General features: G+C 42.6%; 1 protein-coding gene across 2 annotated transcripts; it reads left to right on the top strand.

The window, feature by feature from the left end:
* The first annotated feature begins 6970 nt into the window (after nucleotides 1-6970).
* IL22RA2 (interleukin 22 receptor subunit alpha 2) lies at nucleotides 6971-12785 on the top strand. 2 transcript variants are annotated; one of them, XM_030489715.1, is made up of 6 exons: nucleotides 6971-7169; nucleotides 8047-8197; nucleotides 9048-9226; nucleotides 10193-10362; nucleotides 10762-10940; nucleotides 12025-12785. In XM_030489715.1, the coding sequence occupies exons 1-5, from the start codon at nucleotides 7058-7060 to the stop codon at nucleotides 10915-10917; spliced, it is 768 nt and encodes a 255-aa protein (XP_030345575.1). In that variant the 5' UTR covers nucleotides 6971-7057; the 3' UTR covers nucleotides 10918-10940; nucleotides 12025-12785. The 2 variants fall into 2 exon arrangements, with proteins under 2 accessions (XP_030345575.1, XP_030345574.1); XM_030489714.1 differs by having other exon boundaries at nucleotides 12031-12785.
* Nucleotides 12786-23546: the final 10761 nt, after the last annotated feature.

Consider the following 23546-nt stretch of genomic DNA (forward strand, 5'->3'; position numbering starts at 1 on the left):
TATTCTACTTACCAGATGTATTGGCATAGAGAAGTAGTTTTAAACAAAGGTGGTTTCTCATTTGTCGAGAAATACTTTGGGTGAAATACTGCTTGCTCCAGGCAGCAGTGGAAGTCTGACTTTGAGGACAACAATTTACATCCATTTGTTTTGAAAGAGGTCTGTCTCCTGTACAGATGTGAGGTGATACCTTTGTTGTACTCCAGTAGCAGATCTTTGAGAGGGGTGAGGGCTGACACACAGGAGCTCTTTGATCCGCTGATTCTGGCCACATCGTTGGCTTTGCAGTTTCTTTTTTGCCCTTCGTTGATGTAGCCTGCAAGAACTTCCATTCTATTGCTCTATCTCGTGGGTTGAGATAAAGACAGTTTCACAAGTAAAACAAAAGCCACACATGCAAGCAAAGCAGAACAAGGAATTAATTCCACACTTCCCATGGGCAGGCACGTGTTCAACCATCCCCAGGACAGCAGGGCTCCATCATGCATAATGGTTACTTGGGAAGACAGGGTAGCTGAGCATGCTGGAAATTAATTTTTCATTTATTTTGGGGCAAAGCAGTTTTGTTTTCTGCTGTACAACCTCAGCTTAAAAGAGGACATGCATTACATGCAGAGCAAGTGATGAACAAGCAAACCAGGTGCTTCTAACAGACAGCTCGCTGTGTCTTCTGCAGAATTAATCCTGCAGTTGTCAAATACTTGCAGCATGTGTGCAGTAGAGCAGTCAGCAATGTCAAGTCTGAGTTGGCTTTTTCCTGTGTCAACATCTCTTAATAGTGCAGACTCTGAAGGGCTGCTTAAACAACTTGTGCCCCTTCAAAAATACTCTTCCACAGAGAATATGTAGAATACTTTTAGATTGAAAATAGAGAGGGAAAGAATAGAAGTCTAGTATGTTGTATTTTCTTTTGGGGTATGATGGTTTTGTGTTATGTTTTGAGTGTTTTGGTGGATTGGGGTCTTTTTGGAAGTTGATAGTTCGGTTAATTATAGGAAGGGTGGATGGCATGTGCAGTCCCTTCCCAGAAGATGGGAACCATTTGTAGGGCTGTGTGCTTTCTGCTAGGAGATTTGGGAGAGTTGAGGCCTGGGACAACAGCCATGATTGCGACCTGCTGCAGATGTAATTAAAAGTGATAAATTCTAACAGGTAAGGAAGGGTTGCAGAAGCTTGCTTGAATGGCTAGAGGGCACTTTTGACATTCCTTAGTTCCTTCTTCTGTGTGTGTTTATCCCAGGAGTCAACTCTGGCCTTATATCAGGTGTTAGTATAGTTTCTGTTGCCCCCTGCCCAAGTCTGAGTAGAAATTGGAATGAAACACTGCAAATTTGGGTGATAAATTACTAAGAATTACTTGATCAGCTGCTGCCAGGGTGTGCAGCAAAACTAGCAATTTTACTTGAGAGACACCAAATTTCATCTCCTGTAAGAAAAAGAACATGGAACAGAGCTTTTTGGCAAATAAGTATCACAAGGTGATCTAAATTTTCTGGTAAAATGGTCACATCGGAGTAAACTTGAAACTAACACCTCTGAGAAGTGTGAAAGCCGTGGAGAAATCCGTCCTAATATGCTCAGCATGGTGATTCCTGAATGCCAGGAGGCTGTGTCCAGACAAGATCTGAGACATTGTATTTAAAAACAAAAAGGCTCATAAAATTACAGTACATTTACAAACTCAATAGTAATTTGGAGATGGTGGCGGTGAAGATTGTTGTTAGAATAGAGCTCTGTTCTGGAGTTTGCACTCCTTGAATGATATGGAAATGATACTGAGAATTTGAAACACAACCACAGAACTGAGCCACAGGCTGGTGAGTGTGACAATTACAGACTTCCATTTGCAGAAGAGTGAAAGGCAGTTTCTTCTTTTCTTTTATATCCCTCCCCCCCAGCCATGGAAATCTGGAGCGTGCATCTTTCCAGGTTTTATTGCACGAGGTAGCTACCAAAAGTGTTTGCTCCTTCTGCAGCCCAGGCTTTGATGACAGATGTTGAATTAGGCATCCCAGTTCCTTCTCTCTTCCCCCAACACATGCCTGCCAGCCTCCCACCCTTCTCATGCTGTGTGGTGAGTCAGCATGGCATGATCTGTGGGCTGGGCTGGACAGGGCTTCGGTGATCAGGCACAGAGACTTCCAATCACCGCCTACGACAAAATGAATGTGTGGGTCATATCCCAGCCACGCTGGTAATACTCCAGGTATTGCCTCAGCTGCTTCTGGTGGCAGTGTGTTAGAGAGAGTGAGCATCGGCACTATCAGGCTTTGAGCCTTCCTTTTCTGCTTTAGTAAGCGGACCAAGAAAGCATGAGTGATGTCTGTGTTGTACCTCTCCAGGCTTATCTGTGGTTTCTGCTGGCTAAGTGATCACCTGGCACTTTTCCTTTACTATTAAGATTACCTAAGCTAAACCAACAATCTATGGAGTATTCATAGAATGGTTTGGGTTGGAAGAGACCTCAAAGATTATCTAATTCTAACCACCTCTCCCATGGGCAGGGACACCTTCCATTAGACCAGGTTGCTCAAAGCCCCGTCCAGCCTGGCCTTGAACACTGCCAGAGATAGGGCAGCCACAGCCTCTCTGGGCAACCTGTGCCAGTGTCTCACCACCCTCACAGTAAAGAACTTCTTCCTAATGTCTAATCTAAATCTTCTCTCTTGCAGTTTAAAGCCAGTCCTGTCACTGCATGCCCTTATAAAAAGTCCCTCTCCAGATTTCTGTAGGCACCCGTTAGGCACTGGGATCTGCTCTAAGGTCTCCCTGGAGCCTTCTCTTCTCCAGGCTAAACAACCTCAGCTCTCTCAGCCTGTCTCCATAGGAGAGGTGCTCCAGCCCTCTGGTCATCTTTGTGGCCTCCTCTGGACTCACGCCAACAGGTCCATGTCCCTTGTGTTGGGAGCCCCAGAGCTGGATGCAGCACTGGAGGTGGGATCTCATGAGAGCTGAGGGGGAAAATCACCTTCCTCAACCTGCTGGCCACATTCCTTTTGATGCAGCGAAGGATACTAATCCCATATTAATTCCATTAATTCTAGCATTTTAATTCTATGTGTCTCTAAACTAGTGGGATTTTCATCATCAAATCATCTGCATATGATTTGGTGAGGGACCCACAAGCTAAGGAAAAGTGGGTCTTTTCTTGATGGGCTTAAAAAAGCTACAGCACTGGTTAGTGGTAGGAAAAAAAATCACAGGGCTTTGCAAATGAGAAAACCTGACAATTTAGAGGAAACTTGCCACTTAAATAAAAGGCTTTGACCTGTTTTGAGCATTGATATTATCTACAGTTCCTAATGAATGCTAGCTTGGTTACTAACTTCCTCGTACAATTCAGCATCTTGTACATCGTTAAATAAATATTGTATGTGCAAATAAAGACTTGCTACACAGTAAGCCTTCAGCAGATCTTCATCTTTAATGTGTTCCAATGCCTTGCTAGCAAGGTGCAGCATGGCATTGGGAGTTTCTAACCGTAATCTTTAAAATGTTGACCCAACTTTAACAGCGAGAGTTGAACAGTTCGTACCTCTGGGCAGGAAGTAGCGCAGGCACTCAGTGTGCAGTGAAAGTTAGCCTTGCTTCCCCAGAAACTTCTCTGTAAGAACCCATGTGATGCAATGCCTCTTCCCTGAAGGGCGGGGAAAAAAATCCAGAAAGTCCCTCCTGCCTGGCTGAGGGGGTTTTCTTCTTTTTATTTCTTTTTTTTCCTCTTGTGATGTAGTTTTGTCCCGGTGTGTAGTTATTTTGCCCGTCCCCACTGAGCTGGTGAAGGGCTGTCTTGCTGCCCATGGCACACCAGGAGCTAGGTCCCTTCAGCTGGGAGAGGCAATGACTGGGGAGGGGATCTAATTTCGGTTGCCAATGACACAAACAGGCTGGACTGGATGACCTTCAGACCCCCCCAAGACAGTTTTCCTGTGAGTCCCTGATGGCTGCTTGGAAGAGTAAAAGACTGGAAACTGTGGTTCCCATTGACAATAGTCTTTCAGTCCAGAATTATATGAGCCACCCATTCTTTATTGTCAGTTTGTGTGAAGTGACACACAGAGAAACTTGTCTGGCCTTTGCCAGTTACTAGAAGTAATCTCTATGTGCTTTGGGAGTTTCTCCCCTTTCTTCATCTTCCCACACCCTCATTCAGGCATGTGAGTGAAACTCACCTTCACATCCACTGCAAATATCAGAGACTGACACCTGAAAAGCCAAAGGTGGTGCTGCAGAAGCAGATCCAGGGTTAATTTTTCTCCTCACATGGATGGGAAACAGCTCATTCAAGGCAAAAAGAAAAAACCCAAACCACCAAAACCAATGAGGTGGTGCTATCAGATTGGATGAGTCAGGCAGCTTCCAGCAAGAATGTACTTGACTTTCACCTCTGTGTAGCAATACCCAATCCTCAAGAGAAAGATATCTGCTTACCCAACATTCAGATAGGTTTTTATTCCAGGAACAGAAAATCTGCATGCCCACAGTTCTGTGTCAGTTCACTGGAACATCAGTACTGCTGTTTCACAAAGGTTTGGATCAAAAAGATTCTTCAGTATATGCTACTTTTGTGGACTCTGCTGGGGAAAGTACTACATTTTAATTTTCCGTTTTTTCATAAAGTACTGATCAGAGTATTCTCAATACTCAATACTCTCAATTCAAGCAATATTGTTTTTTAAAAGTTCTGATTCATATTTTAAATAGCATTGCAATGCACATCATCTGTAATGTTCCTCAATTGTTTACATTTTTAAATGTATTGTACATAGATTCTGTGAAACTCAAGATGTATATGTATGAACGTGTCTGTATATGTGCATGTGTAGCTGGTACTTGTTTGACTGCAGCTATTTTTACCACACTAAGCACTAAAGAAATATGACTGAAGTTAATGAGTGGGACCATATTATGGATGCTAATAACCTGGGGATTGCCAGTGGCTGTTTCAATAATCACAAAAACTATCTGAAGAGTTACCAATTACCTCAGAGTGCCAAGCCCAACTGCAGATAAAGAGCTATCAGAGTGTGGCATGTGGGAAACCCTGAGTTTTTCCATGGGATAGGTGTTTCTTTCCCTGTTTCACCACACAGCAGAGCCGCCTTTTCCAAGCGAAACCCATCAGCACCAGGCGGGCTGGCTTTCAGCTCTGCGTTCGCAGGAGGAACCACCATCAACAGCAATTCTGGCGAAGCTCCATGCTTCAGCTCCTTACAATGGGCTGTTATGCGGAGTACGGGAAGGTGTGTTGGTACAATTCAAGTAAGCAAATACACAACCTATGACTAAACTTTGATAACCTTTCAGTCTGGTGATTGGTTTATAAAAGTTCCCTATTCCCGCACTTGAGCTCATACAACGTGATGAAATACTAATTACATTTGGTGCGGGGAACTACTTAAAGGTCACTGAATTTTGAAAATGTGTTTGGGAAATGGATAGATGAAAAATTCCCAGTTGGTGGTGGCAGAGTGGCCTTTCTGCCTTCTACCTCCATTTTGGTGGGGTTTTTTGGTTTTTTCTACATTTCAGTTCTTTAATTCTCTTAATGGGGTTAACTAGTTAATTCAAAGCTACACAGCTAGTGTTTGACTATATCTGCTGGAGGTTCAGTGCTTGGATAATGAGATACAGGTGATCAGCCAAACTGAGAGTCCATGCCCATGTATCTGACCGAGGACAGCTTCTTGATTAGATGATGTTCAATTCACTAAGTATAACCAGTTGCCTTTAAATAAAAAAATACCTTCATTTGAACCAGAACTTGCACTTTTTTGACCTGACAGGTGTTTTTCCTGTAGCTTTTCCCAAAATAAAGATGATTGTTAGGCAGATTTCTGTTTCTGCAGACAGGTAGTCTTTATGTCCATTATTTCTTTGCTGGGTATGTAGTGCTGCACTACTGATTGTTTCCCTTCTTGCATGTCAACGTGAGCTTGCAGGAGGAGAATGCATCCTGACTTTTGCCCAGCTGCAGTGGTGCATGAGTGGCCAAGTACGTGCGGATGTCAGTACTGGGGATCTTCTGGGGAGAGTGAGGAGCAAGGCTAGGCAGGAGGGCCAGCAGGCTCCCAGCTGCCACCAGAGGCACCGTGTTCTCCACCAGGAACCGATTTGGCTGAGCTTTCCACACATCCCAAGAGCACAACACCTGGCTCCCACTGGGCAGGCGCACATGTGGCATTAAAGCATTTACAAGCACAAAGCAATATCACTTTCATCAGAGAGCCCTGGCATCCCCAGCTCTGGGGTCAGGCTCACAGGGATACACCTATTCGAAAGGCAGGATGTGGAGGACAGCTGTGCTGAATGCCGGTATCTGTGCAGGCAGCGTTTTGGCACTCCTGCACTAGTCAGGCACATGACTCCTGGCAGTCTGAAAGTCCAACAGAGTGGCACTTTGGCCTGATGGGCTGGGCTTGCCTCCCTGTGCTATGACACCCTCCCAGCATCTCTCCAGCAGCCAGCATGATGTGAACACACTGCCCAGCAGTACAGCTGGCAGCAGCTTCATTCCTCCTGTGATATATTCCTAGATGACATCCTTCTGCAAATACACCTGCAAACTCCGTCTGTCTGCGCATCACCTGAAGACAGGCCACCAAATCAGGTGACATCCCATGGGTAGGTCTTTCACATGGTTACCACAAAATTTCCTGTCTTCTTCAGCTTGGAGTGACCAAGCTGAAACATAAATTTAATAAATAAATAAACAAACAAATAAATAAAAGAAAAACAAATGCATAAATAAATGAATAAATAACTTAGCGTGGCAAGCAAGCGATCGTGTGTGACAAATTTACAGGATAAAGCAATATCGCCAGATATCATTTGGGAATTAGTGTCTAAAAATAGAAAAAAGGACCTTTTTCATGCTGGTTTTCTTCATAATCAGTTCCAAATTTCAGAGTGACCAGAGCTGCCAAGTCAGAACAATTGCTGATGCTTAATTTAGAGTAACTCATATGTTTCTCAGCTAAATTAAAAGAAAGCAAACCAGGCATTTTGGGAACTGCTGAAAGGGGAACTGGAATGTTTAACAATTACTTCCTCATAAGACATGCCCACAAGAGAGATGCTCTTTAGTCATGGAGCTGCTCTCCTAAGGATGAGGGGGATCACTCTTTCCTCCTTCTGCTTACTGATGCATCTGCTTCAGGAGAACACAGCTAGTAAGTAAAGGCTTTCTGCTCTTTTCCTATAGGGTGGGTGGCTATGGGTCTGTTATTGAATCTACGGATGAGTCAAGAAATCTCTGGATCTTTTAGTGGTTTCAAAATTCCAGTCACTTCCAAATCAGTCAGTTATTTTGTCTGTCAAGGGTCTGAAATGCAGATAAAACAAGCATGTTGAGAATTAAAATTAATATCTGTATTACCAGTTTCAGTTCAACTCCTACAAGTCATACCTGATTATGTTTTATGCCAGGGATAAAGCTGAAGTCATATGCATCATGAAACAAAGAAAAACATTAGGATTTGGGTATTTCAAAGAGATTGTTAACTGATTTTGCCACTACTAACCATTGCAGGTTGAAAACAGATTATCTTTGAAATTGTCAGACAACTTTTTCTTGTAGTGCAGACTGGAAAAGCAGTGAATCTCAGGTTATTTTTTATTAGGCAAGAGCTGATAAACAGAGCTGTGGCAACACAGCTATAATCCCTGCAGGTTAATGCTGCCATGTGGAGGAAAGAGCATTCAATTGTAACTACTGATGGGGCTGCTTACTGCAGGCTCTGTGAACTGATCCGAAGGGCTTGTTTCCTGGCGTGTCCATCAGGCATCTTTCACAGTAGTAAACTCGCCAAGGGAAAGTTAAAAAGCAAAACTCAAAAAAACTCCACAAAACCAAACCAGATAAAATCATTCTTTTCATAATACTAAATATGTTTGTTCTGTAACTGTTAGATCTGGTCACTGTGACTTTGACAGTTTTGAACATGCCACAAAGCCAAATAAGCTGTAGTAATACCTGCTGCTTTAGGTACAGAGGCTTGTGTCTGTGACAAGCGTGTTATAGTATCATTCCTTATTTATTATTTGCAGCAATTTTAGTTTTGGAAAACCGAGACCTGCAAGATTCAATTAAGCCACGGAAGGTAGAGTTTCGCTCATTAAACTTCAACAACACGTTGCATTGGCAGCCTGGGACAGCCAGAGAGGCAAGAGACACAGTCTACTTTGTGCAGTACAAAGTGTAAGTACAGAGGGAACTCCAGCCTCCTGCTGGACTGGGGCCCATCCATGCTTGGCTCATCAGAGGGATTTCCCAGGTGTCACAGGATATTCTCCCCACACCTGGAGAGAATATCCCATGACCTCGGGAACGGCCACATCCTGCTCGGCTGCCAGCTCTCGGTTGTGGCTGCGCTTATCAATAGCTCATAAGGTGCAGATGAACAGCCCAAGGCAGGCAGGGAACAGGCGCCTCCAGCAATACACTCTGCATCCTCGTTGCAGCACCGAGTTGCAGAAAAATATAGTTTGCAGAGGACTTCTGGAGGTCACTGGGTCCAACTGCCTTCCTGAAGCAGGTATAGCTAGGTCAGGTACTTCTGCAATAGGACATTTAAGGTATTTTGGTGGCCTACCTTGCCCACAACAGTGCCGCAGGGTGCCTCACATGGCAAACTTGAGGCAGTGCTAGGGACTGGTCATCAGAGGAGGTACTTTTCTGGCACACATGGTGAGCACCCAAAATCATTATTGCCTTTGAGAAACTAGCTGGTGGAAACCGGCATTCTGCCCACCATTGAACACACTGGTTAAGCCAGAGCTCGCCTGCCTCTCCCAAGGGGCAAGTGTGCAATGGCTTCCTGCGGGGCTGGTGACCCATGTCTCTGATTTAGGTTTCTTTTAGAAAAGACAGAAACCAGTAGCTCCAAAGCACCCTTGAAATCAGTCTTCCCTGTCATCAGATTGAAGGGAGTTAATTTCCATGGGAGAAGGCTTGTCAGTACCGCCAAGTTAAAACAGACAGCTAAAAATCTGTGCGGACCCAGTCGGCGATAGCTATAGATTGCATCCTTCCTCCTCTTTCTCCATAGATACGGACAGAGCACATGGCAAAACAAACCTGACTGCTGGGGGATTCAAAACCATGTCTGTGACCTGACGAATGAGACCTCTGACATCCAAGAGCCTTACTATGGCAGAGTGAAAGCTGCATCGGCTGGCGTCTATTCCAGCTGGAGCCTCAGCTGCAGATTCACTCCCTGGAGAGAAAGTGGGTGCAATCATATGGGTCTCTGAGAAAGTAACCGGATTTTCTGTGGCAGTGAGCGTATAATTTCTGCTCACAATTTGCAAACATGAGTAATTCTTTTCTAGCCACAAAGCAGTACACAAAGAAGTGGCGAGTCAATAGCTCTTAGGTGAAGTGTTGTGATAAAAAAATTTTCCCCACACATGAAAGCCAACAAATTATGGATAAGTAGCCACTCATCAATAATAAAGGGATCAGACGTGCCTGGCTCCCTTTAAGTCAACCTCTTCTTCATGGAACTACACAAATTATTTTCAGCCATTTCTGAGCTGCTAGAAGAACTGGACACAAGATGGAAAAGAAGGAAATGTTCTCTGCTTGGGGAGAAAATGAAGAAGAGAACTGAGAGCTGTGTGGCCACCATTCTCACATTTATGTGCTTTCCCAAATGCAGTGTATTTAGAAAGGACATGCACAAAACTTGTAGTTAGTACAGTCATAGTATGCCATAGTACGTTAGAAATTGGAGGACTGTTAAAATACTGAATAGTACCAGTATATCTACCAGTAAGTTCCCCGTGACTTAACCAGTTTTCCCTCCTTGGTCAGTGCAAAACTGAGTTGTGAATGTCAATGCACTTCACAGCCCTGAAGCGCAAACTACCTTGAGCCTCCTGCACAGATGGCTCAAGGGGCCGGGGAGGAACTCAGGGCAAAGGATCCAAAGCGTTTTCTTTGACCAGCCTGCAGTCAGCAACGTGCAGCATTAAGAGATTTCAAAAAGTTTGGCTCAAAGAGAGATTTAAAACACAGGAAAGTTCACCCCCAAGCAATAACCACCAACAAGGAAGAACTTTGACAGTAAATACAACATAATATATTGTTGATAAATAGAAGCATTAAGTTGTTGAATGGATTCAAATTGTGTTCTGTGAAACATTATTAATAAACTGTAACTGTGTTCATAGCTTTGGTTTTTTATCTTAGCTGTGATAGGACCTCCGACGCTAGCTGTGGTTCATAGCAGCAAATCCATAATACTAAAGCTCCAGGCTCCACGTTCTCCTTATAAAAGAAAGAGAGGCAGCAAGATACCAATGACAAATTATTACGATCTGTTATATCAAGTCTTCGTAATTAACAACTTGCTAGACAAGGTAAGTGCATATTCAAATATGAACCCTTTACCATTGAAAAGCCAGGAAAGTATGGGCACACTGTTCTTGTTTTACAGATGAAATAGTCTTCTGGGATTGTGAGAACATTGATGACTGTGCAAGTATTTAAAACCAAAGTAGATTATTTTTCAGGAATTGAATATGATTGAATTGAGTTGTAATTCCTCCCTTTATTTTTCCTCCTCAATGTAGTATTTCGTACTCTAAGACCTAGATTAAAAAACTGGGACAGGAGGGGAATTTTCTTTAAAAATAATAAATAAATTATTAGTGCTATTGACTTTGTGCAAGTCCACATGCTGCTCTGCATCCTCTATTCTTATCAAACTTTACTCACAACACACTTGACTGGCTGTTTTTACTCCACTCTGTCTGAAGCAACACAAGGTCCTGGTGTATGAAGGAAAACACAAGGTTATTAAGATAGAAGATTTGAGGCCCGGAGTCAGCTACTGCATCATGGCTAAAACATACGTGCCAATGCTGGACCGCAGCAGTGCCTACAGCAGCAAGCACTGCACCATGCTGCAGTGACAAGACTGACAGCTCTGCGACAGGTAAGAGGTTCGTCATCACTTGAAACTGGACATGACTCTGGAAGTCAAGAGCTATCCCCTCACCAAAGGCAGTTACTCTCCAAAAGGAGAAAGAAAGGTATAGCATAAAAACTGCCATCTCATATGACAATATTAGCCAGAGTTCTAACATCATCTCAGCTTGTTTCATACCAGGTAAGAATGATACGGCCAGGGAAGTTAGAAGAATTGCATGGATAATTATTTGCATGCTGGCATGGTCGTCAGAAACACCTCCTGCTTCCCTTTCTTTACACAGTTATACACAGTATTGCTTTCATGGGTTTCTATTGCTGTCAAGCAATAATTAACTCGGAAAATGAGTGCCCTCATACCCTATTAACATGCAATTCTGGTGAAAGCTCTGCAATCCTGTTCAGGAATTGATCTGATGTATTTAATTTGGATGAGGCTATCCTCTCTTTTCATGGCCATTCTTGCAGTGTAATGTGTTTAAAAATAAATCAGTTACCAAGTTTCACGAGTTTCCATGGGTCAAATGCAAGAGTTAGTTCAACTGGCTGGGCTGAAAAATCTGTTTCTTTACTTACCTGTATCACTAGACTGTCTTCATGTATCATAGGCCCAGCAGAGAGATTTACTATCAATCCTGCCTTGCAGATGCTAAGGCACAGAGTGTATAAAGACCTAAGTCAAAGCTGACTTTAGTGTCATTTGCCTTAGCAAGCTCAGATTTGGGTCCTTCCTAGGGGTAACAGAGGAAAACTGGGACACCATTAAAGTGTTAACCTGTATTTCTATTCTCGATTCAGTACTCTAATTATAATAGATTTTCTTTCTTCTGCTGCATAATGTGATGCACAATGTTGGTCTCTCTTGATACTTGGTCAGTGGGTTTAGGCTAAGGAGGAAGTCAGCTTCTAGGTGATACTCCTGCATTTTTGCTTGCTTTCCCAGTTCTGTAAAAGGCTGAAAGCTCAGGTTAGAGCTGGTACAGGAGGTACAGGAGGAATGCAGGCAAATGGCATATGTTGCATTTTCAGTTGAATTGAATGCCGTCCAGCTTAAATGTGCACTCCAGCAGCAATTCTCTTTCTCTTCCCAAATACAGGGATAACAGCAGAAGATGCCTCCCATCACAGATCCAGTTGTAAATCAACATCTGTGGTCTATGTCTGGAATACATACTTGGCTCCTTTTTAAACTAACCTTTGCTGCATTAAATGGTTTGATTCATTGCAATCATTTTATGCTACACAAAGGCCAAGGATTTTTTGTATGATGTCCTGTATAATTACAATTTACACAGTGTACATTTGCATTTAAAAAGGAAACAGTCTTTCAATATTAAAAAAAAATATGCAAAAAGCATTTGTGAAAGTATTCTGAAGATTGTTCCTAGGGATTTTCTGTTCTAAGCCTTGGAGTTAAAATACAATTTATAAAATAGAAGTTTCAGATCTTTTATTTCTTCTAGAACAAAGGTTGCAACAAAAGATTCAAAAAAGTGTCTTTTCTTTACAATAAGAACTGTACGGTACAGGAGTACACCCGATGCTCACAATGTCTTCATAGTGCCCTCAACATAATTGATAGTGAAATCAGTATGTGATAAAGCAGGAGCTCATTTAAACTGAAACAGAAAAGATCATGGCTTTCGGTCAGTGACAGGCAGTTAAAGGGAAGAGACCTATATTTCAAACATTTCCCAGTAAACGATGAACTAATGCTGACCATCATTTGTGATTTCTGATGAATTTTCCTATTAGTCTTCATCTCACAAGGGAAAAGATTTCTTGGGCAAGGTCTAGGTAGGCACCCACTAAGCCACACCAGGATGGAGAGGTGAAGCGGCTTTTCCAGGTCTGTAAGTAATGAGACTCTTAATACTTAACCGCATCCTTTTATTGCAACTTAAATAAGAGGAGGTGAGAGCGGGCCAGACACAAGAGGGCAAAGCAAGCCCTGCGAAAAGAGGGAGCCCCTTGCTACGTAATCACTATCCACATTTCCCTTAATTAACATGCATAAAGGTGGATCAGTTCGTAACAGACTTTGAGTTCACTTAAGCCACATCTAAAGCATTTTTCATGGTCTGTCACTAACACCTCACTTGGAGGCAGCGCTGCTGAGAGCTGCATCAGGATGCTGGCAGTAGACGTTTGGAAGGAGATTCTGCTTCAGTAAGTGAATGCTGATCAGCCTTTAGCAAAACAAAAGAGGGCTTTACATATTAAATATTTCCACCATCTGATTGTAACACATGACATATTTGAATGACTAGATTTGCAGGCGTCTAGCTGTGTGTACATATCTAGTCCTTAAAACCAGGTTGCTTTCAACACGCTTTTTTGCTTCTTTCCCATTTTTTCCAATTGTTTTACCCATCCCATATCCCACAATTTCTTAATTGAGACAAGTTTTTTTGGGAAGCAGGGCTTATTAAATCTCTGTATAGTACCTAGTGCCATGACAAATCTTAGATCTAGCACTGCTCTGCCGCCCCTCTTGCACCGGGCAGAACCACAATAAAATCATCTAGGCAAAATATTAAGAAAGAGCCTGTCTTATATTTCAGCAGTGATGACTTCAGCCACTTGTGGGTGGGTTGTCACAGCTTGAAAACAGTATCTGTAGTAATTTAAATTCTTTCTCAAATTCACTTTTTTCCTAAAGGGCAGCTCATAGTGCTGTTGTTACACAACGATAAAGTTTTATTAAGGTAACGTCTACTAACCCTAGTCAGAGAACAGACTCTGACGATGCTGGATAGTGTACCTATGCCAGATGCAGAGGATGAAACTGGTTAGGGCTCTCAAATCTTATAGAAGACATGAAAAAAAAGGAAAAAAAAAAGAAAGAAAGAAAAAGCAGAACTATAGGAGTACCTGAAGTGTTCAGACCTGGTTAGAAGTACAGCAGCTGCCATGCTATGGATCTAGGGAGAAGCTTGAAACCTGAAAGTTTTTCAATTTGATAAAATTATAAAAAATGTGCAGCATGTATAGTAGGAAAAACAATAAAAGGTCTGAAGAAGTCTCACACTGTTATGTTTGCTAATGAGATTTCACTTCCTCAGCAACAACACAGGCTTACAGAAAGCAGCACAAGACTTGCAGGAACAATGCACTTCCCTTCTGATGGTACCAGGATTTATCATTACCAACCTGTCGTGGTTTGAGCCCAGCCGGTAACTCAGAACCACGCAGCCACCCGCTCACTCCCCCACCTCTTCCTCCCCCCGCTCCCAGAGGGATGGGGAGGAGAATCGAAAGAACGTAACTCCCACGGGTTGAGATAAGAGCAGTCCCGTAACTAAGGTATAATACAAACCACTACTGCTACCACCAATAACAATGATGATAAGGGAAATAACAAGGGGAGAGGATACAATTGCTCACCACCCACCGATCGATACCCAGCCCGACCCGAGCAGGACCTGGGCCTTCCGGGTAACTCCCCCCGGTTTCTATACTGGGCATGACGTGCTGTGGTATGGAATACCCCTTTGGCTAGTTTGGGTCAGGTGTCCTGTCTCTGCTTCCTCCCGGCTTCCCCTCCTCCCTGGCAAAGCATGAGACTGAGAAAGTCCTTGGTTGGAATAAACATTACTTAGCAACAGCTAAAAACATCAGTGTTATCAGCGTTGTTCCCAGGCTGAAAGTCAAAACCACAGCACTGCACCAGCTACTAAGAAGGAGAAAACTGACTGCTATAGCTGAACCCAGGACACTGCCCCATGATGTTCTGCAAAAGCTAATTTTCTCTTTCCATTCGAAATTCATATTTCCTTTCAGCTTTGCTCTGACATGTAATTTTACTGGGGGAGGGTTTGGTAAAATGACTGGTGCTGTATTTTTTCTCTGCATCAGCAGTAATGGCATGCTCCACTGGGCTTGCAGGATGGAGCTCCTGAAGGGAGCGGTATTTTGGTGTAGCATATACTGGCTAGATGGTCTGCACCCAGATAGCCTTAATAATTCTGTAGCTTTTATAAACAGCTTCACTGTGCCTTAGCCTGTCTGCTGCAGTGCTGTTTGGGTGTCCATGAGGGTGGAATGGAGGAAGAGCTCTCTGAACTACATGTAGGGCTGTTCTGCAGGGAAGTTATTTTGAAAATACCTTGAAAAGTGATCTTCAGCCCTCCTTCTCCTTCCTCCTGTGGACACAAGGAGACCATCTGCCATGGGTCCATCTCTCCAGAGCTGCCTGGGCTAGCACAGGGCTCTGCAGTGCACGTGCACACCACTCAGTGTAGGATGCCTTTACGGTTTTGGCTTGACTCCTTCTGGCCGTAAGTATGCAAGACCCAGCTGAAAACACCCTTCTCTTGTTTTTTCAGTCATTTACAGAGAAGGCATTTTCTAACAAAATGCCAAATGCCAGTTTTTGGTTTTGCTTCAGGAAACAGAGGAATAAATGCTGGCCTCTAGGGCTATGGCATAGGGTGGGGAAGACCAAGTGTAACAAAAATGGGACTTGTGCAACCTATTTGGTAAGCCCTCACCTGCCACATCACTGGGAGATATCTGTAATCACAGGCAGGGCCTGTTGCAACGGCCTCATCTGGCCAGGCTCTGTGTCTCATCTGGTCAGCTGAGGGTCCCGCCAATGAGAAATAGGTATTATATCTTTCGGAGTTTGCAGTTTCTGATCTTTGTGTGAAGTGGAGCCCATCCCACAAGGGCCTACCCTTCTTTCTTTCATGACAATGGCTGAGCCTTTTCTTGTCTGTTGGATGGCGTAAGAGCTTATCTCCCACTGTAAACGGCTTAAACTTCTCATTCTACTGGCACTCAGAAGAGCCATATTCAGCTACCAGAAATTCAAGAACAAGGCTCTGGAGAAGCTGATAGAACAACAGCAATGGACCAGATGCTCCAGCCTTATAAATTACGAGAAGATTATGCATAGCCAGCTGTACCATATAAATGCCCAGTTTTATATGATGCCATGATCCTCAGTGTTTATCATATGGTCTAGCATCTGGCCAGTCCTGTTCATATCTCCCATATATCTGCTCTAATCACATGTGGACTTCAGGTTTATTTGCTTGCATGACTTGATCTCAGCTAAGAACTGCTCTCGTGGCCGAGGGATGGGGTGCTGTTGTGAATTGACGTTAGCTTCTGCCACAGATCTATCAGACATTATCAAATATTCTAAACTGTAGGGAATTAATTGTAAACAGGTGCAGGTTTCTGTGGATTTTCTATGGATTTCAACTTTTGCTACAAAAATCAAAGGTACCAATGTGTAAAATCTGTCTAATAAAACAGAAGAAAGACTAAAATAAAATCCAAGGTCCTGAGAGTTACTTTGCCACAAAGGACACACGACACAAAACAAAGGTACTTCTGCAGAGAAGCAGAAGGAAAGAAATGACACCAGCGTTCGTCATCAGGAAAGTTACAGCCTCCTTTGCAACTTGCTTTCAGAATCTTTTATAAAATGCTTCCAAAGGAGAAATATATATATAATTCAATTTCCCAAATGATTAAATTAAGTGAATGTGAACAGACTGCAGAAATTGAAAGTGATCTCAGTTTGGTACTGCTTGATGACACATTTTTTCTGAATATCTTCTTGAAGCTGATTCTCTCATCTGCTGAAGTAATGGTCCATTCTGCTAAATATCACAAAAAAATTATGCCAAAATACAGAAAAGGATTAAATAAGTTGAATTCTTTCAGCTTCACAACAAGATGTATCATAACGCCATCCCAGAATGCACAAGGCTACCATCTCTTGCCAATTTTCTCTTCAAAGTTGTTTGCCACAAAAAGATAGATTTCTATCTATCTTTTCTAACTAAAGTGCAATGTACTTTGAGTCCTCAAGTTTTGAAACAGAAGCAGCTGGGGTCAAGCAGAAGCAATGGGAAGAGCAGGGCAGGGTTCTCCAAAGAAATCCAGCTGGGAGACACAGATCTGTTATTGTGTATGTTCCAGGCATGTGCCTCCTTGCTTTGGAAGCTATGCTACCACCTCAAAAATGAAGCAGAGCCACAAACAAGCAAGAGCTGTGCAACTTTGGTGCAGGCAAACACAGTACCTGCAATGCATTGGAGTAAAACTGGCCAAAATGGCTTAGAGTGGGAAAGTTTTTTTCCCCTATTTTTTGTACCTGTTGTATATTAACAACAGATGAAAGCACCAACTCATATTACTGGCAGCCATTTAAAGGAACATTATGTTGTTCATTTTACCGTGACTGACCATTACAACAAAAACTATCTCTCTACATCCAGATAAAGTAGGAAAAGTAACATTTTAGAGCTAGGCCATCAACATGACCAAAGGAATGAGTCATGTACTGGTGATCCCAGCACCTGGTGGACTGCGGCCAGATATATGACCTCTCAATGTCCAACAGTAGCTAGCCAGGCTGTGAGATAAGGTGGGGAAATGAGCCAAACAGGGAGGGCAAACCGAAGAGCAGAGAGCTTCGGCTGATTTTCCATAAGCCAAATAGGATCTATGAAAACACTTTCAGACAAATATTTCTAATGAAAACCTGGAATTTTACTGAGAAAAAATACCACACTTATCAAAATATCTTTCATAACATTATGGTTTTCAAGTGAAAAAAAAAACCCAAAAAACCAACAAAACAGCAAAATAAGTTTGTGGTGAAAAATCTGTGTCCTGCATTTTCCATGGTGTAAGATTTCCAGTGCTATGTCTAAATTTCCTGGAGTAGGACAGGAATGGAAATTTTCCTTGACAGCTCTGATCAATTTTTATCCAACACATCCAGTCAGAACTCGTACTCCAATCAGTGCTATTTCTCTGAAAGCTGAATAATTCAATAACCCTCCTGGAATGCAGCATACACCCATGATCCGAGGCAGAAGGTAAGCAAGAAGACGCTGCTCTGCACAGCTTTCAGTCCTAAAAGGGATAGTCACATCAGAAGTTGAGGTTGCTCTGATCACCTTCTGCTTCTTATTAATTACACCCCTGTGATTTCACTAACAGATACTGACGTATCAGCATCACATTGGCATGAAACCAAAGGATCTCCCCCACCTTGGGTCGGGCATCTTCCCTGCTGCCGGCACTCCTGCAAATTTCACTAATCACACCTCACAACACCTCATTTCCTTGCTGCACTGGCGAGAAAAGAAGAAAACAACAGAAACAATGGCCAAGAAGCTTCTGCTATATAACCATGGGGGTTCAGACAGGAAACCTTACGGATGTTTCTATGAAGCAAACTGAGTTAATACCACCCACTCTGCATTTCATTTTATCTGCTGAATAGTTCAAAACAGGGTGTACCTCTACAAGTAATCATTATTAAAATAATCCTTTTAATGCTTATTATCCAAATATCACTGCTAATGAAATTAATTTCTAATGACTTGAGCACCCAGTGGGCCAAAAGAAGGCAGTGGAAGACATTACACCCATATTACCTGCCTGGCAACAGGTAACTGCAAGCAGGTACCACAGAATACAGAAGCTAGCTGCTTGTATTAATGAATATACTGTATCAATAGTAATATTTATAGTGTATCGATAGTAATACTTCTGAAGTATAAACTGGTTCTGAGGCATGAAACAAATTCAAGTAGTTTTTCTTTTGTTCCTGAAACAGCTCTGCTTTTATTTTCTCAGAAGAGATACATTTCTACACAGTGTTTCTCCACAGATGGAAAAAAACAAAGCTGAAAAGAACAACAGCAAAATCCCAAATCCCAAGGCAACTTTTTCTAAATTAACCAGGGAACTACAAAGAACAGTCTGACTGAACCATACATAGGATTATACTGACATATTGTGGCAAGACAGTAGTAATGCAATGCCTTGATCGCTCCTGTAACTATCTGCTACTATTCCCTCCATTTGAGTAGCAGAGAGAAGTCTCAGTCCCAGACTGAGGACAGGGACAAGGAACCTGAGAAAATATATAAGACCTCATCACAGGCTCCTTCCAATGCTTCCAACTATTGCTTCCAATCAGGAACAGCTGAACCATTTCCACATCTTAGTATAGTGAAAAGCCTTGTCTAGTTAGGGAGAGACAGAGCAAACTGCCTCCCTGTCTTTGAACCCAGAGCTGAAAACCCTATACCCCACACAGCTGCAGCTGTGCTTTCGGAGGCCTCCAACCTCTAGGCTTTCAGCCATCCAGAAAGCTCTTTGTTTTACAAAAATTATCGCATGATAATGACTCAGTTGAATAATCTTTCCCATATCGCTAATGCTTTGGGAAAAAAATTTCAGAGGAAAAGGAGCATGCAGACAAAGTAATTACCAGAACTGCGGCAAGGAATAAGCTGTCTGGACTTGGCAAAGGTGGCAGGCGGTCAGGCAGGACACCCCCAGCCTGCAAAGAGAATTGCAGTTTTAACAATTTCAGCCATTTCAGAAAAGATAGCTGTAAAATTTTTGTGAGCATGGTCACTGTGTACCTCTTTCCGTATGTAATTTGGACACTGAGTGGAACCCCTCCTTTGTCTTCCCAGCAAATGCCCTAAACCATTCGTAACAAAATATTGTCAGCTCCCTCTAGTGAGGTCTGGTACTAATTTTCCCTCTAGTATGGACTGACAAAGTCACAAGAATTAGTGCCAGAGAGCTACAACTCATTCTATCCAGAGAACAGTTGTGGAAAGGCTTTTCTTCATTCCCAGCTGTTTCATGCTTTTCTTTAAAAGGTGATGTGAACTGAGGTTCACTAACCACAGTTCCACCACACCATCAGTTGCACAAGCTGGAAGACTTCTGCAGAGTTACTTGGTGCACCTTATTTCTGGACTATGAGAAAAGTTTGAAGCATGGAGCTTCTTTGTTAGACCACAAAGACCACAGTCATGTAACACAGCAAGGCAGCTAGTAGAGCTCACGTTTCCTGAGTAAATGGAAACGTTGCAGTGAAGAACACAGTATTCAGAAACTATTGATTCCTGTGGGAGTTAGTCACCTGAATACTTCTAGTTTGAGAGTGCCTTAAAACCTTTAATGTATTTATCTTCGCAGTATCCACACAAAATTGGGAAGAGCTCTAATCTGGTCTACAAAGATCTTCAGAGGTGTCTGTAACTATATACAGGCACTCAATTGCCTTTGAACTAAGCAATTTGCTAAGATTACTTAGAATGATTATGGGCAGTGCAAGGAGCTGGACCTTGTTTGCTCTGAGGACCTCAAATACTAGACTGCTGTGACACTGGCTATCACTCAAAAGCAATTATTGAAGTAATACATGAATGTCAAAATTGAACTAAGTATTCCTTTGCAATAAAGGTAATGATGGAGTTCATATCACAGTCAACAGGTCAGCCTAATCATAGGTGCCAAGTCATTTTAAGGAGAAATATCCATTCTGGCAGCATTTCAAAAGATGCAGGAAGTAGTGAATGGCTAGCTCAGCAGCATGGACACCTTCTCTGTGTCCATCCTACAATGACTAAAGATGGATCTCTTTTTTTGCTGCTTGGAAGAAAACACTAAAAAGGCAGCAAAAAAAGTCTGTTCTCTGCTTCAGCAGAAAATGCCCACTTGTTTTCTTTTAAGGCCAGCAAAAATGTGGATCCTCAACCTACAGCTTGAGATGTTTTAACCACTGCTGTGTTCTGACTTTTTAACCTCTGTTGTAAATAAAACCAGATTCCTATTAATGGCACTATAATGTATGAAGGGAATTACATGAAGCAGCAGCAGGTTTGACTCTGCTGCACCTTATGTTGATGTGAATTTAGTTTTGCTGTTCACTGTTACCATGCACAGGACTTGGCTCCTCAGGCACAGAGGAGCATGAGGCTGCAGAAGAGCTGTGACTACTTATGTGAGAAACCTGCAATCTGCAGAAATGAGCAGGCAATGCCTGTTCTGCCTGCTGAGGAAATGCTTTCTGGAGGTGAACCACATGTGGTATTATTACCTATAGTAAAAGCAATAATTTTTCTGTGGCTGCTGGCACCTGACAGAGTTGTTTCACATCCCTACCACTGCTTCATGCATAATTCTCCTTTCCATCCTGACATAAATGTCAGTTGTCAGAACAAATACAGATACAAGAACCAAATGGCTTGAAACCACCGCTGCCTCTCCCTCTCAGCAGCTTGCTGTAGGGACAGCTTTAGGCTCCATCCAGGTTCTCCAGCACGCCAGGAAGACAAGAGCAGGGCAAGAAAGCAGCAGTCAGGAAGTACCAACAGGCCAGATTATAACAAGGGAGGAAAGACACAGAAAGATTTCAGAGTGGGAGTATGGCAATATGAAAGAGGTGGTAAAAGCAGTGGGACTTCTCCCAAGCAAGTCAGGCACTTCACCTGAGATTGTGCATTGTGCTAGGCATGATGCCTAGAAATTAAATATTACAGTCCTGAATGCTGCAGTGCTGAATGTTGCAATGTGTTAAACCTAGTTATCTCCCTACCCCATGGAGCCCTGGCAAAATGGCAGATTTGTTTAGATCAAAGCTTACACAAGCCATGTGGTGACTAGCAACCCTCTGCAGGATGCAGACAGGAGGAGATTAGGTGTCTCCAGAAGAGAGCATCTTGGTCCACATATGAGCATCTTGCTATTTGCAATATGGATACGTGTAAGAGTTGGCTTGAAAATCGTATCAGTTGAAACTGAGAACCTGCTTTGAAAACTGTGAGCATTACAAATCTGGCCATTGGGTACCTGAAGAGGCAAAAGTTATTGTTTTCCTCTTGAACTTCTGCATCTCATCGTAAGGGGGAGTGCGACAACATCCCCGCGGCCTGACCGACTGCAGACCTCAGGGGCTGACAATGTGACAGTCTTCTGGTTTCTTAACTCACACCTTGTCCATGTGAGGAAGTTTCAGTGGCTGACTTGTGAATTTGAAACCTCACGAATTTTCCGCATACAGCTCGGTCTACACTCCAACTGTTTTTCAGTTTTATTTATGGGACAAGCTTAGGTCCTCAACTCCTCCCCTGATACACTGAAATTAATAGTACACAAAGCAGATGTAGAAGCTGAAAATCTGATTTCCCACGGGTGAAACCTGTTACACTATGAGTACACATGCCAATGGCAGAAGATAACTCGTAGAAACTCGGATGCTTGTGATGCTCGCTACTATTTAAAAGATCTATTAGTAAAACTGGTAAAAACTTTTCCACAGCAGCAAAACCAGACAAGTAAGGAGATGTCTTGAATGTAGGTCAGAAATAGTACCTAGCACAGAAGTTTTCTTGACGTGAGATATGTCAGGCGATGGGCAAGTGACAGTATACCTGCTGGTGATGAAAACAAACATCAAGGGAGCATATAAAAGCAATGACAGTAGAACATCCAGAGGGCAGGTTTAGACATGAATAAGCTAATTTTTGAAACAGGAAACCTGTACTCAATACATACCCAGAGGTCTTATAGAGAGTTTTGTGAACACGCACACTATTCAGGCAGCCAGGTAGCTGGCTGGATACTTGACCTCCTCTGAAGTAGGCAGTCACAGCAGTCCAGTCAGTCTCCAGCTTTGGTCCTTCTGTAAATGCCCCACTTTGCCATGTGACTTGCTGGAAAGAGGGGTCACCACCACTAGAAACAAGTTTATGTCTGTTCTCAGTTCCTTTAAAGTCAGCCTGTCACTCCAGCCTCTTGTACTATTGTTGCTTGTTGGAAAGACACAGTGAGAAAGGATGAAGTACAAAATATCATTATATTTCCATCAGATTGTGAATGTGAGGTGAAAGTCAGCTTAAACTGACACGCTCTCTACCTTTATTATTACTTGAGAAAACCTCATAGCATCAATCAAGCAGAAAACTCCTCAGGTATTTTATTATGTTTTAAAATGGTCCCAAGCAGTCTAATGTAATAGGACTGTAATTTCTCCCTGTAGGCAGATGGCAAGACAACACACAAAGCATTGTAACAATCAGTGTGAGATGCTGCTAAGATATGAATTAAAGCCCCTGCACCATAAAGTCTAGGATTTTATAAACTACATTATGGACACACACTTTCAGTGTGGGCTCATCAAAATTACCAGAAATGAAGATCATATTTAGCTGGTGGGCACTTTTGAGGTTGAGCTGATTATGTGTCACTCAAGAAGCTTTGTCTACATCTAGCTGTTTTCTCTTGCAGGAAGCCCTGTCAAGCCAAGTCCCCTGGCATATTCTTTCAAGTGTTGAAACACATCCTATGAGGTAAGTTCAAATTAATTGAGTTGAAGTTGTACCTTTAAGCAGCCTCTTTCAGACCAAAGGACGCAGGGGACTAGAAGTTTCATTTAATTCCAACATTTAATTTCAGTTTTAATAGGACTCCACTGTAAACATACAGCTGGGGCAGGATGTAGATACCTAAATCAGGATGGCAAGAACATTTTAGGTGCTGAGGGTATCCTGCCTGGCCTCCAGATGCCACTGCAAAAGAGACTTCAGGTCTCCCTATAAAATATAGGTCTCCCTATACCTGTTCTTGCAGATGTCCTGGATACTCAAAGGTATAGTAACCTGAGTATCTAATATTATCAGCTACCAGAGTGCTGCATATTAATACCACTGTCCTCTTAGGTGGTGATGTACTTTTCTCCTGCAAATTCTTGGCTGAGGTACAGCAAATTGCACACGTGAAATATACATCCTTGTTCAAATAAACTAAAGACTGAAGCCAACACTGCAGTCAAAAT

This window comes from Strigops habroptila, chromosome 6 (genome assembly GCF_004027225.2).
Source record: "Strigops habroptila isolate Jane chromosome 6, bStrHab1.2.pri, whole genome shotgun sequence".
In the NCBI taxonomy this organism is placed as follows: domain Eukaryota; kingdom Metazoa; phylum Chordata; class Aves; order Psittaciformes; family Psittacidae; genus Strigops; species Strigops habroptila.

Excerpts from the sequence above, each read along its gene's own strand:
- IL22RA2 (XM_030489715.1), top strand. The coding sequence starts at position 7,058 with ATGCCCACAAGAGAGATGCTCTTTAGTCATGGAGCTGCTCTCCTAAGG. Across the intron at positions 7,170-8,046 it reads GCTTCAGGAGAACACAGCTA|CAATTTTAGTTTTGGAAAAC; the intron begins GTAAGTAAAGGC and ends TATTATTTGCAG. Across the intron at positions 8,198-9,047 it reads TACTTTGTGCAGTACAAAGT|ATACGGACAGAGCACATGGC; the intron begins GTAAGTACAGAG and ends CTTTCTCCATAG.